Raw genomic sequence first — 13,776 nt, 5'->3', positions numbered from 1 at the left:
GCTTATACACTGGATATCGTGGCACGTAGGGCTGAATCCGATGGCATGTGGATCATCGTTTACATCTATTGCTGTTTCCGTGGATTGCTTCCTGGTAACTCGGAGGTGCTGTATTTACAGGGGTGGCGAAGAAACAGTTGTAACAATTAATTTACAAAACAAAAGTATGTCTGCGCTGCACTTACGCGCATCAATATCTTGCAACAGTGGGGGCGTTGGAGGTTGACATTCCGTCAAACGTTCCATAGCGGGCACCGGCGTTAGTCGATGGATATTCGACGACGCAGTTGCCACCAGGGGGAACTGTTCCAATGATGTATGGGGAATCTTAACCTTCGGATTGATGCGACAGCTATCGACTTGTTATTGTTACGTTCAGTTCGTAATCGATGGTCAGAACGCTACAATTGCCGGTGGGTGCAATGGATGGAATGTCCAGCTGTTGTTGCAATCGCGAAAATACGTCATTGTTAATCGCTGTGGACACGCTTGCAAAAGTTTTGCTTATTACTTTAGTCTTCTCGCACGGTGTTTCGCTGCGGTAGCACTCTGTTCTATCGAGACTACTTTGGACGCCGTGCATGGCAACACTACTAGCGTTATTCAACGTATTTGTGATTGGGATTTTCTGTCCTGGAACGTAACCCGAAGCCGGTATTTCTACCGTAATCAACAGTGGACGTGATTTGCACGGCCAACAACAGAATGTTTTGGATACATCTGTACGCTTCGGTTGCCTCAGCATAGGATCCCGATTGAGATCTACTAGCTTCAACACGGTGAACGCCACCTTACATGTTTGGTTGAACTTCCACGGTCGATCCAAGATAGCGCAAACAGTGTAGCGAATCTTTCCGTAGTTCCCCTCGAACGAAGTAGGCAAATGCACTGGAAGTGCACAGCGGAACTTGTACACATGAGTACCTACCGGTATCTCAATTACGCCTCCTACGATTGGATAGAGACATGTTCACTACACACACATACGTCGAGCAGAATTTTTCTATTAGCTTACCAGAGCTTGGGGCAACCAAAGCAACTTTTGCTTGCAGAAGTTCCTCTTGTCCTCTGTATGTATCTCTTTTATCTTCGCTATCATTTTCGAACCATACAATTTCAGCACAGCCGGATATGATCAAGTAGAATCCTGAAGAGTCAGTAATGTAATCATTTAACACACAATTTAATTTCTATTTCGCCCAATTACCATTGACAGATATTGCTTTATCGAGATGGAGCTCCACCTTTCCGGACAATGTTTGCCCGGCGTGGTAGATACCGAGGGGATTGCCTTTGAATTTTATTTCGCAGCGCGCTACCATTATACCACCGCAGTGACTCAGTTGCTCGCGATTAGCGTTGAGCTTGAGGAAACAGTTTTTACGTAGTGGAGCTCTCGCACCGAACTAAATGATTTTTACGAGCGCCAAGAGAATGCATGGTGTATTTCTGTGTTTCGTGTGCACTCATACAGGCAATCATTGTTTGCATGGTCGACGTAACCACCAGCAGTATATTTTCTGGGAAAATAAATATGTTTCGGATGCATTCTTGCACCTGTTAATAATTTCAGCGTCAAAGCAACCTCCCGCATAGCCGGGAACCAAATGCGTACTGTTTGCTGAATTATCCACAACAATATCTAACCATTAATGAACAGTTCCACGTGTCATCAAATTTTACTATATCCCAACACTACAGTGAATTGTTTTTACAATACGGTATATTGTAATTTGTCAAATTACTATGTGGGGAATAGGCGGTTAAGTTATGTAACAATAAAAAAATGCCAATTTTCCCACACAAAATTTTGCCTGAACGGTTGGGGAAATGGTTGACATATTATCCATTTTTTCGTAAGATTGACTATAAGTGGAACGGTTGCGATTAAGTTGAACAATAAAAAAAAAACAAGCACTATGATCATTAATGAAAACATCGATTTATGGTGGGATACAGTAATCTTACCATTTATCATGTTATTATGTTGTTGTTATACTATTTAAAACAATACCCCGTACATTTAGGTTATATTCCAACAGTTAGATCTAAAATAAATTAATTGACTATATATACATTACAAGTACATTCTAACCACACGTACTCACATATTCCATTACAGCTGAAAGGGTTTTTCCAACAGTGAATAAATGAACGCCAGGATTTCTCTGTTCAACGAACGAATTTATTTAGACGTTAACATATTTTGATAACAATGTTTTCCCATTACCCATTTGAAATGGTTAAATAAAATATCGAATTCAATACAATATATAACAGTACAAGAATTCAATTAATTTGACACTAAAGGCCCAAACGCAACGATAGCGGAACGACAACGGAAAGCGGATCCGGTACGCCAGCATGAATCACACCATCTCGACTGAGCTGTCAACGAATGAATGTGAAACAACACTGAATCGGCAAGCATATTATTGTTCATGCTGGCGAACTGGTTCCGCTTTCCGGTGCCGATTCGCTATCATTGTGTTTGGGCCTCAAGTCAGCATAAGCTTACTTCAAACTCGAATGTTTCCAGCGTCTTGTCCGCTGCCTTCAACAATTCCCCGAGATTTGCGGACCTCGGCTGCTTTGCGCAAATTAGCGATTTTCTGGCAGATGTATTTTCTGATTAATGTTACATCCGAATGTCTTCGGATGGTTGCCATATTGTCGGGCCCAATCCTTATTGCGGTACGTTCAGCAACTTTATCTGTGAAAAAACATAAAAAACACTTAAAACAACTTGTGATTTTAATTAAATTATTTCGTAAACCTACCGCAAACAAACTCGATGATGTTTGGGTCGATTTTCTCGGAGGCTGGATGGACCAAGCTTCCATCAGGGTTTTTCAGATTCATGAAGCGGCGGCTAGCCTGTCCCGTCACACTCATATTTGCCAGCCTCGCTGGACCGATCAGCCGCGTGACTAAAAGACCAACAAATAAGCTATCATTACCGGCACGGGCGTTCAGTTCCTCCAGCTCATTAGTTGTGATTGCGATCCCGTCAGCCTCGGTAAAATGAACCTAAGAATAAAAATATAAGCTGTTATTTAATTAATACCAAATTTGGAAACCAATCATACACACCTGAGGTACCTTCTGCTTGTCCTTAAGTTGCATTAGTTCCTTGCCAAGACGCAAACCGTAGTCGTCTGATGATAATTTCTCTTGTTCCAGATTGGAAAACTTCTGTTTGAGTTTCTTATGCCGTGCAAGTAGTTCGTTGTACCGTTTCTCCAAAAGGTGATACTATTGTTCCCAGTTATGATGTTCAATAACAACTACTTGAGAAGCGGTGTCTTTCTGAACTTCGATTTGAGCACTTGATGGGATTGAAAGTGGGTTTGTATTTTTCGCAACCAAAGGAGAACGGTTCTGTACAACCCGTGGCTGAGAGCTGTCGAGACAACGAACATCATTAAATTGTGGGCTGTCCTGATCAAACACGCATTGTGAGTCATGTTGCTTGCCGTTTTGAGGGTTTTGAATATTAATCGCCGGAATGCTATTAGTCCTGCCAGTATTTCCAGCTGTCGGTACTGGTAGCTGAGATGCAGGTGGCTGCGTGTGATTTTCTCGAGTGTGAATGGAACTTCTGGCTTGGATGTTTGTTAGCGACATTTCTGGAGACATTGGTTCTTGCGATTTCTTGGTGACATTGGTTTCTTCGATGTGGCGCATTTTATTTTTTCAGCCATTTGACGCTTGAGAGCGGCTTCAAGCTAAAAATAAATCAATTTTTAATTAAAGAATAATTATTAAAATAACGACCTCTATTTGAACATCTCCAAAATTCACTTTGGCTTCACGGTTTCTTAGATCAAATTCTCGAATAAGTATTCTAAAAGATTTATCTGTGAGAAGTGCCCAAACTTAGATTATCCATTCCTCGTATTCCGCAGACAAAATTCTTTTATTTGGCCCGTTGATTATTCCACCAAAATTAAATTAGAACAAACCTGGGGGATGCGAGCTGAAAATCAACAAGCAGCCAGGCTGCTATCAATCTTAAATTTTCGTAAAAATGATCTGAGTGTGCCTAGAAATGTACGGTAATTGTAATTTATATAACACAAAGACCACCAACTGTTAAGAAAAGTACTTGCAGGGCTGGTAGCAGTCAGACAGTAAAATAATAGTGATTTAGTGACCAAAATGATAAAAATATGACAAATAGTGACCAAAAAGTGACCTAAAATGACTTCAAAAACTACATTATAATAGCCATGAAAATGACTATTATATGTAGTTTATGTGGGTATCAACCAATCTACATTTTGGAGTGAATTTAGAGTGTTATGAGAACTGCACTGCCCATGTTCGCATAGTCGACGTAAGCGCCAATATGAAATCATATTTTCGTTGCTATGCATTTTTGCCTAATAACACACTCGTTGACTTGCCGAACAGCACTTATTTGTTAGCAATACACCACCTTATGAGAATATTCACACGGTTTGTCTAGTGTTTGTTCGAATAGTTTAGCGTATAAACCAAAAAAAAACTTGATATTTTAGTTTTTTTTTTATACAAAATAGTCAAAATCGGAAGACTGGTGAGATCATGAATAAATTTAAAACTGCAAAAACTGCAAAGTTCAATAACAAACCTTCTAAGACTGTCTTCGAAATTATGCGTTAGCCATAGACCATGATTGATTCCTGGATAAAAAATTTTGATCTGATGAATTTAAGATAGATTTTTTTAACAGAAACGGTATCTTTGAAAACATTTTATTTTTCTCCTTTGAAGCTGGCTAAATTTTTGAACATAAATCTAAAATTGCATCTTACAAGCAATCTATCAAAAATATGGCTAAGAATGCGTAAAAAAACTTAACAAAATTTGACTAAGATTACCTAAAGGACCTCACATTTTATTTACGTTTAAAAGATTTTTCCATGAATTTATGAAGAATTTACTTGAAATTTGTTGGGAATGATTGGAAAAATTACACTGTAAATCTGCAGAAATCAATGCAAAATCTCATTCAGGGGCCTCATGAGAACTTTGTCATAGATCAAGGAATAACTAATAGGTAATCCAGACAAGGCTTCATCAAAAATCAGTATCATCTCAGAAATCGCCAATCGTACTTCTGAATTAATCTGTCAAAGAATTTCAGTGAATCTCCAAGAAAATTTGTCAATATCATTTAGCTCAGGTTTCATAAATGCAATATCATCAACCATAACAACTTACTACAACTATTTGGTGTATGTAGGTTTAGTGCTTGAGATGTTCGTTCCAAATATTTTCCGGTTGACCATCTTAAATTTCCGGTTTTCCCGTCTTTTCCCCGGTCCAGTAGCCACCTTGAAATTATGAAAACTAATCGTATCACTTAGTCACGACTTGTAAGTTTATCTGTTTTACGACCCGTTTTGTATAGAAATAGTTGACCTAAGATAAAGTGATTTCTATCAATATTAGTACTCGCTTTTGATGTCCTGGACGAGTTTCTAACAACTCTTGATTTTTGGTTTGTTATTAAAATCCGTCTCTGGGCTTATCTCCGGACAGGAATTTTGATGAGGATCTTTCAAATAATAGGTTAACGATTCCTTATACAGTCCACATATTATTTGCAGAAAGTTCACTAGTAATTTTATTCAGCAGATCTGTCAGATAGGGCAATAGTATTCGCCAAATTTATTAAAATATTACGGACTACAAAATTCAGCCCAAACCTTTCCCAGATTTTTTTATTATATTTTCCGTTGAAAATGGCTACGACATAATCAGGGATTCCTATTTTTTTAACCCTTAAATTTCAAATCATACTTATTTGTCTTTATAATAATACATATCTGTTTTCTTTTCAATTTGTGTTTGAAAAGATAACCCAGCTTTAAATTTCAATACCGTTAGATCACGAAAATAGTGACTTTAGTGACCAATTTTCTGAAAAAAAGTTACTTTGATGACAGGTCGAAAAATGTGAGCAAGTCACTGAAAAGTGACTTGCTACCAGCCCTGTACTTGGTCTAAATTATTTTGTATCCGGTAGAAATTAGGTAGAAATCAAGACTAACACTTACAGTCAACTTTCTTTCGTTGCACTAAACCCGTGGCCCACCTAATGAAAGACTTTCACTAATTGGGCTAAGTGTCAAATAACCGAATAGAAATTCAGCGCTACCAACATTGACAAATTAGGGTTTATGTCAGAAAGTGACGTTTGCCTTCGTTTTAGGTGGGCTATAGCCCACTTAACGGGAGCCCAATTGATACGAAGTGCAATTAAACGTAGTGCAACGAACGAAATTCGACTGTATTTATAAATATTGTTTCCTCAGGCCCCGTGCTAATATGTGAATAGTGCGCTGTGTTCATAAAAATCGTGAGAAAGCAGCGCCACACTAAAAAACTGATTTCAAAATGCGGCGAGTTGAGGCGCGTCGCGAGTCTCACTGGCGCAATCCGGTTTGGTGGCGATGATCGATTTCGCTCTATCGATCCTCTCTTTTGACATTTTACATTTTTTCCACCTCAGAACGCAAGATTTCCTTACTGCCTAGCAATCTGGGGTGGAACAATATTAAAAAAAAAAAAAAACTAGCAACTTGTCACTTTTATTACAAGAGAAGATCGATGAAGGGATATCGATCATGTCATTTACGCCCTCATTCTAGCACATGCTTGATATAATCTTGTATAATACTCACCATAGCACGTATTTCCTCAACGCCCAACTCATGAGCAACCAGTTCACAAGACTCCAAAACATTGTTCTCAGATTGAGCGTCCTGGTTTGTCGGATAAATTTCAGCTACCGTCTGCTTGCTGACTCCGCTAACGCTTTCGCCTTCTTCAACGGCCAGATGAAAGGGCAAATCCTGAAGAAATATACTACTGGATGCAGTTTCAGCTGCTCCCGCTCCGGATCCTGTATCAGTTGATCTGTTTGGTGTTGGTTTCAGCAACAGTGTATCGAAAAAGTTACTTGCTCTTCCACCATGCACGGATGTTTCATTTTCAGTTCCGCTTCTGCTTTCATTTTCCTCACCATCGGATGCATCTTGATCTGGATCATGATCTGCTTGATACTCGGCCAGTGGATCTTGTGATTCAAACTCGGCATAATTCGACCCACTTGCCACCGACATATATGCATAGCCGGTCGGATCGAATGTGTCGCCTTGGTTTGCCCGTGCTGTTTGCAGCTGTGAATAAAAAAAAAACAAAACATAAGCGATATTATAATTTCAATAATATAAACTCACTTAAGGTTTGCTAATTAAAAAAGGTCATTTAGGCCAAATATTCCCTGGCTTATGAAAAATATAAAAGTATACAAAACGGCCAGACTGAGAATATTAGCAATATTAGTTTGAAACTCAAAAAACTCACCAAAACTTGCAAATCTGCTACGTTCATCTGCTGAACAGCCATTTTGTTGCATTTGGCAGCAGGCTCAATCACACGGGATTCTGAAACAATATATAATTGGTATTTTTCTAAAATTCTAATTAGATATACTTACTTTTTCCTCTCTTAGCAGAAAACTCAGTGGCTTGCTTTTGTTTTGGAGGCATGGTGACGATTTTTTACGAATTCCGACGCGATTAAAATCAAAATATACAGCCAACTTGCGCACTACGGCACGTACTCGTTGATAATAATGCTTTTTTCGCTTTGAGATATCACGGTTTGCTACACGCACCATTGAGCTCTCACCGAACGGTGTCACGAACACTCGCGCAAATTTGCTGGTTGAAAATTCTGCCGTTTGATTTTGCTGGGAACAGTTGATTTTTGTTTATATTTTCAACCAGCAATCTTTAAGTAGTGTTGGTGACATGTAACGTGTATGTACACGAGCGCAGAAACCACTATATTTGTTCACAAATACCAATGCTTTGGAATGTTTGCCAAACTGTTATAATAATATTTCGTACAGTTAGCTACGACTGTATATGTGAGATTCGATGTCGACTGCTTGAGTTTGCATGGGAAGAAGCCTAACAAAGGAAAAGCGCTCAATGACAAAAAGAAATAATTTAATTAGTTGTAAAAAAAATAAATAAAAGTGGCGTCAATGTCAATTGAAACAGCAGCCAACTGTCATTCCCATAAAAAACGGGTTCCAATCGAACAGTAGACCTTTCCAAACTGGAAAATAACGACACTCTTAGGGGCCGTCCAGTAATCACGTAAGAGGTAATAATGCCCATACTCGCACAACAGTCCCAGGCAGTAATGGGGGAGGAGAGGTTTGAGGTAACTTACGCGCCATACATATTGTGTTTTATATTCATAAAAAAATAAAATGGTAAGGGGATGGGAGGTAGGTATGTTGAAAAACCGCCAAATTTGTCTTACGTAATTAATAGATAGGCCCTTATTCAAAGAAACTCTACGTAATGTTTTAATCTGTCTGGAGATTTACTTTACACTTTGCCTGATATTGCGACGAATTTCAAGAATAGGTAATTTTCATTTGTTAAGCTTGATACTAAAAGTGTTTTGATTGACACAATTTTGCATCGAAGTTCCCAATTTCACTCCGCAGAAATATTTTTTGAATTATAATTTACAATGAGACGATCACGTATGGGCTATATTTTTGAGGCCAACAAAAAACCCTCCAGAGGACACATTTTGAGAAAGGTATGTCATGATGACAACTATAATTTCCAGATGTAAAAAAACAGGTATTTTGTTTTACAGAAACAACGCCGGAACATTCCAGCTCGTGAGCCCAGTTATGGAAACGAAGTCCACGGCGAACAATCCCAGGAAATATGTGCAAGTCACAACACTTCGAATAATCAGGTTTCTCTGCATCAAAACCGAATTGTGAGTATCGTTCATATTCCTATGAATGTGGTAATAAATAGGAATAGTGGTATTATCACTCCAATTAAGGGAAGTTTACGTTAGATTTCGCTTTAGTGTCCATTCTGAACTATCACAGCTTAGATAAAAGTGTAATAAAATTTATTCCATTTCAGGATCCCTGTATGGTTAACGATTATTCAATTGATAATCGCGTTTACTAAGGAGGATGATGTTCCCGGCGAAAACAATAATAATCCGCCTGAATTCATGGAAATTGGTGAACACCAATCTGACTTCAGCGACCTGAATTCTACAGATAACAAACATCGAATTACGATAATGATGAGAATCCTAATATTGGAAGCGCCGAAACGCGATAACATGGTAATTGTACACTCAGGAAACACGGGTAGTCACAGAATTACTAAATTTTATTAATTTATGACTACTTCATGTCTGCCTCTCTTTCCATTCTGCAGGGAATTTTATTCCTATTTGTCAATACGCCTGGTTGAAGCATCGCTAAGCTGCAACCCAGGCGAATGACATTTAGTGTAGAAATTCACAGCAGAATGAAAGAGAGGCAGATAAAAAATAGTCATTAATGCATAAACTTAGTAATTTCTGTGGACTATTTTTATTTATGAGTGTAGTTTTAATATATTTCGTGTGTGCTAGAATAAGGGCGTAAGAAGGATTGTGTATGGATAGAACAGAAGATTTTATTGTTTTATTTCAGGAATTCACCTGTACGACCGAATTGCTCCATCCTAGTTTGAAATTATCTAAAGAAGAGGTAATGTTCATTCTCATGAGTATATTCATTCGTCATAATCTGAGCAACGTGGCCCTCTGTGACATTCTTTGAGCTAATCAATTTGATCGTAGCGATTCAAATCACTTCCTGTTACGTATACGGAGTTCAGTCATTTTTTCACCGAAAAATAGTTACAGTAGGCATTATGTATGTAAGAAGTGCGAGCTTACATTGGCGAAACAATGGGGGACCTGTCCGAATTGTGAAGCTCAAGTAACTTTTTTTCGTTACCTTCGATTTTGTGTCAAATCTTCGAGATATCTTACTCGAAATTGGGATGCCATTGTAGAACATCAAGTAAAATCCAAACTATCACAGCACGTAACAGATGTACTGAAATGCAGGTGTAGCTACGGCTAAAGATATCAAAATGCAATTACTTTAACGCTTAACACAGATGGAGTAAAAATATTCAATTCAAACGTGAAAAGATCCCTATGGCCGTTAAATCGTCTGATTTAATGATTTACCGGCAAACATTCGTTTCCAAAGAAAAAACATACTGATTGCAGGTTATGGTTACACGACGGTGAAACCAAATCTTGATGTTTTCTTGAAACCTTTTAGTGAAATGATACAACAACTCTACTATCACGGATTAAACTTAGAATCAGTTCTGCTAGAGAGGGTTTACGTCATAGCATGTTGCGTAGATACGAAGGCCAGATGTAAAATCCAAAACTTTAAACAATTTAATGGCTATGAGCCTGCAGTTTTTGTCATCACCCTGGGGATATAGCTAAAAAAACAAATACGTTATAGTTACAAAAGTCATATACCAAAACGTAATTTAGTAGATACGCTTCGGGCAATGGCAGTCAGCAACTCTCGTGGAGTAGCTGTTAATGGAGTTAAAGGAATTTCGCCATTTATAAGAATTCCTGAATTCGATGTAGTCCGTAACTGTCCGGTCGACTACATGCATGGCATACTTCTCGGGGTGTGCCGGCAATTATGTCGCACGTGGTTGAATGTCCTACTAGCCCCTGTTATATTAAAGATAAAATCTGCAGTATAGATGACATGTTAACAACGATAGCTCCATTCGTGGAATCCTCAAGAAATGCAAGAAAAATTTCAGACAGACATTCATGGAAGGCCAATGAATGGCTACAATGGCTGCTCCATTATAGTCCGGTTTGTCTGAAGCTGTATTTGCCAAAAGACATTATGATCACTATTACTTACTAGTTTCGTCAATCACTTTGTTGCTAGGGGATGAGATATCTACAGATGATTTTAAAATGAGCGAAACAATGCTTCAACAGTTTGTTCAACAATTTGAGGCAACTCTACGGTTTGGATGAAATGACTTACAATGTACATCTTGTTTCTCACCTGGTTGACTGCTCGAGAGATTATGGACCTTTTGTGGGCATTCTCACTATTTGTTTTTGAAGATATAAATGGTGTTTTAAAGAAATTTGTGAAAGGTCCAAGGGAACCAATTGTTCAGATAACAAACAGATGTATCATGTCACATACAAAAAACAATGCTGATATAAATTCATGAGTCCAAGTGTGAAAGCTTTTTGGAATAAGTTAGGTAGAATGCCACAAAATCGCAAAGAAAAAAAGGTAGTTAACTTTCATTTGCATAAAGCTTCGCCAACAAAATACAGTGAAAACCGCATATTCGAGAAACAAAACTCATATACGCACAACAACTACATTTTTTAAACCAAAAAGTAAAAATGAATATTTACATGAGAAAAAGGAACATAATAACTGTTATTTTCGATACTTGAAGGTTCTGAACTTCTGTATGGCGAAATTCACTGTATATTAAATGACACATTAGGAACGTACTTTTTTTACAAAGCTATTCAACCAGAAGAGATCACCAAACATTATTGTAAGGCTCAGATTTTAGAGGAATTTTATTTAGTAAGGCTGAATGCGTCTCTAACGAAACAAATAAAAATGCGCGTAGATGGAAACGATTACCTAAGTAAAGTTACAATACAAGTTACATATAGATTGAACGCAGAATATGAAAATGTATTCCTTCATGTATTAGACTTTAAATAAAATAATAAAAATTACCCAATCTGAAAAAAATATACACCTCTTTGTTTACATTTCCATAGAGCTATCTGACTTAAAAAGAAACGCAAACATTGCATCAGTTGGATTTGATTAGTGTTTCCCTATTTTGCCATAACAAATCTTGAAACTTTCGCATTTTGCATAGTTTTGAATGCTTTAGATCAATATGTATATTTTCGGTATAAAAAATAAAATACACAAAATGATTTAAAATTTGAAAACAATCATAGAACCACGTACAGCAAAACAGGGAAGCATTATGTTCATAACTAGTACACCTACCCTAATTATAGATACAAAGTTTGACCTACGTGAGTCGTATTCGAACTTATATTCCATGATGGACTTATGGAACCATAGTGAAAACAAGATTTACTAGTTACTTTGATGCTCCCATTTTTGTTCCAAAACAATATTTCGATAGCCGATGATCCCTTAAATATCGACTCTTACTTACAGGTTTGAATGTATAACAGATGGGTGTTTAGATGCAAAAGAAATCGTTTAAAAGTTGTTTTAAATTGAATCTTCCAAAAGAAAAATATCTGTTTACATCAACACGATGATATCGAAAACGTACCATAACTCTACCCCGTTTGTTACTATTACTCACAATGGCCTCCATATTATATTTTACAGTCAAGAGGTTTGCTTTATCGATATAGTAACACAATATTTGAATATTTGTTACATATTGTCACAATTTGGAATACAGTATTCAAATTATTTTGTATAGTTTTATTTGTTGTGGCCTCATACTGTTAGATTCTATAACAACTATTTCAGATACAGTAACAATACACCGTAGAAGATTCTTATTGTTTGGATTTCAACCGGAATAGTTTTTTTCTATGCGGGCTGATTTTTCCGCTAAACTATGTAGAGCGCCGGCACTTTTGATTCACTTCAGCAGGCGGGTTTTTGAAAAGCTACTGAGCTCATATTTGCGTTATTATTGTTATTTTTAATTGATTTGAAATGGTAACTGGATGATAAATAAATTACAAACGATCAGCGTTGTTAAAAGGCAGGCATTGCAGAATTCACTTTCATTTGAGTATGAAGCCCGATCAAAGCAAGCAAAGAAAAACATCCCATCTGTTGCGGTCCACGATCGTCATTGTCTCGCAAGGTGTAACAAGTCTGATAAATGGAAGCAGCGAGCGACAGCCCCAAAGAGAGAGAGCGATGATAAAATCCATTTGTCTCGCTTGTTTACCGTTGGGGATAGGTGTTTCTCTTTACTGGCACGATAAACAATCCACGAACTTCCAATAGTAATAGTGTCCCCCAGGCTTGGAGCATGTTTAGAGGGGTTTTATCATGCACTACTATCCCCCCAATCTGATCAAAGTTGTAGCAGTAATACGATAAACAGTCTCTCATAATGTGCAGCATGTTTATGATAGTTACAAAGAGCGATACGTGAAAGATTCTCTAAATTTTCTCAGGATTCAATCCCTGTTAAAAGCAAAAGTTATAATATAAATGGAACATGTTAACATATTGTTTTGCCTTAAATTAACGAATATTATCATAGTGTCCGGATACTGGTACCGTCCGGATTTTGATTCACACGGTAGAAGCACTTCACTTCTTATTGTAATGTTCAAGGAAATTCGTTTGTGAAGAACTCGATTTTGTCAAAGTGAATCATGGAAGAGTCCAAGTAGCTAGTTACCCTACCTTGAAAAAAGTTAGACAAAGCGTGTGTTTGCATGACTTCGTGTTTGTACTCCAGTCAAACCATTTGCTCTTTGTGCGCTTCGTGGCCGTGTGCTAATGTTACCAAGTGTAGTATTATAGAGTAAGTTTAAAAAAAATATGTATACGAATACCAAAACATAATTCAGTTTATAAATAAAACAAAAAAAAAACTTATCATGATGTAATCGCTAGAAGATTTCCATCAGTGTAATCGTAATTTCCAAACGAAAGTTCGCTTCAAGTGCAAATGACCGAATAGAACACGAGAATGCAAGCTGGCAATGCACACGGATATGAGCGCCAAGAGAATGCATGGTGTATTTCTGTGTTTCGTGTGCACTCATACAGGTAATCATTGTTTGCATGATCGACGTAACCACCAGCAGTATATTTTCTGAGAAAATAAATTATGT

At 37.5% G+C, this 13,776-nt stretch overlaps 1 protein-coding gene across 1 annotated transcript; it reads right to left on the bottom strand.

Moving 5' to 3' along the window:
- Positions 1-352: 352 nt before the first annotated feature.
- Positions 353-1,441, bottom strand: LOC110681036 (arrestin domain-containing protein 2-like). The gene is made up of 3 exons (XM_021856805.1): positions 1,208-1,441; positions 1,016-1,147; positions 353-948 (listed from the first exon to the last, which is right to left on the bottom strand). Exons 1-3 carry the CDS (start codon positions 1,320-1,322, stop codon positions 353-355), a joined length of 843 nt encoding a protein of 280 aa, XP_021712497.1. The 5' UTR covers positions 1,323-1,441.
- Positions 1,442-13,776: the final 12,335 nt, after the last annotated feature.

The sequence above is a fragment of the Aedes aegypti genome, unplaced genomic scaffold, assembly GCF_002204515.2.
Source record: "Aedes aegypti strain LVP_AGWG unplaced genomic scaffold, AaegL5.0 Primary Assembly AGWG_AaegL5_hic_scaff_264_PBJ_arrow, whole genome shotgun sequence".
In the NCBI taxonomy this organism is placed as follows: Eukaryota; Metazoa; Arthropoda; class Insecta; order Diptera; family Culicidae; genus Aedes; species Aedes aegypti.
Note: the sequence above shows the minus strand (reverse complement) of the source record. Positions and strands in the feature narration are given on the sequence as shown.

Excerpts from the sequence above, each read along its gene's own strand:
- LOC110681036 (XM_021856805.1), bottom strand. The coding sequence starts at position 1,322 with ATGGTAGCGCGCTGCGAAATAAAATTCAAAGGCAATCCCCTCGGTATC. Across the intron at positions 1,148-1,207 it reads TAAAGCAATATCTGTCAATG|GATTCTACTTGATCATATCC; the intron begins GTAATTGGGCGA and ends CTGACTCTTCAG. Across the intron at positions 949-1,015 it reads TTTGGTTGCCCCAAGCTCTG|GAGGCGTAATTGAGATACCG; the intron begins GTAAGCTAATAG and ends ATCCAATCGTAG.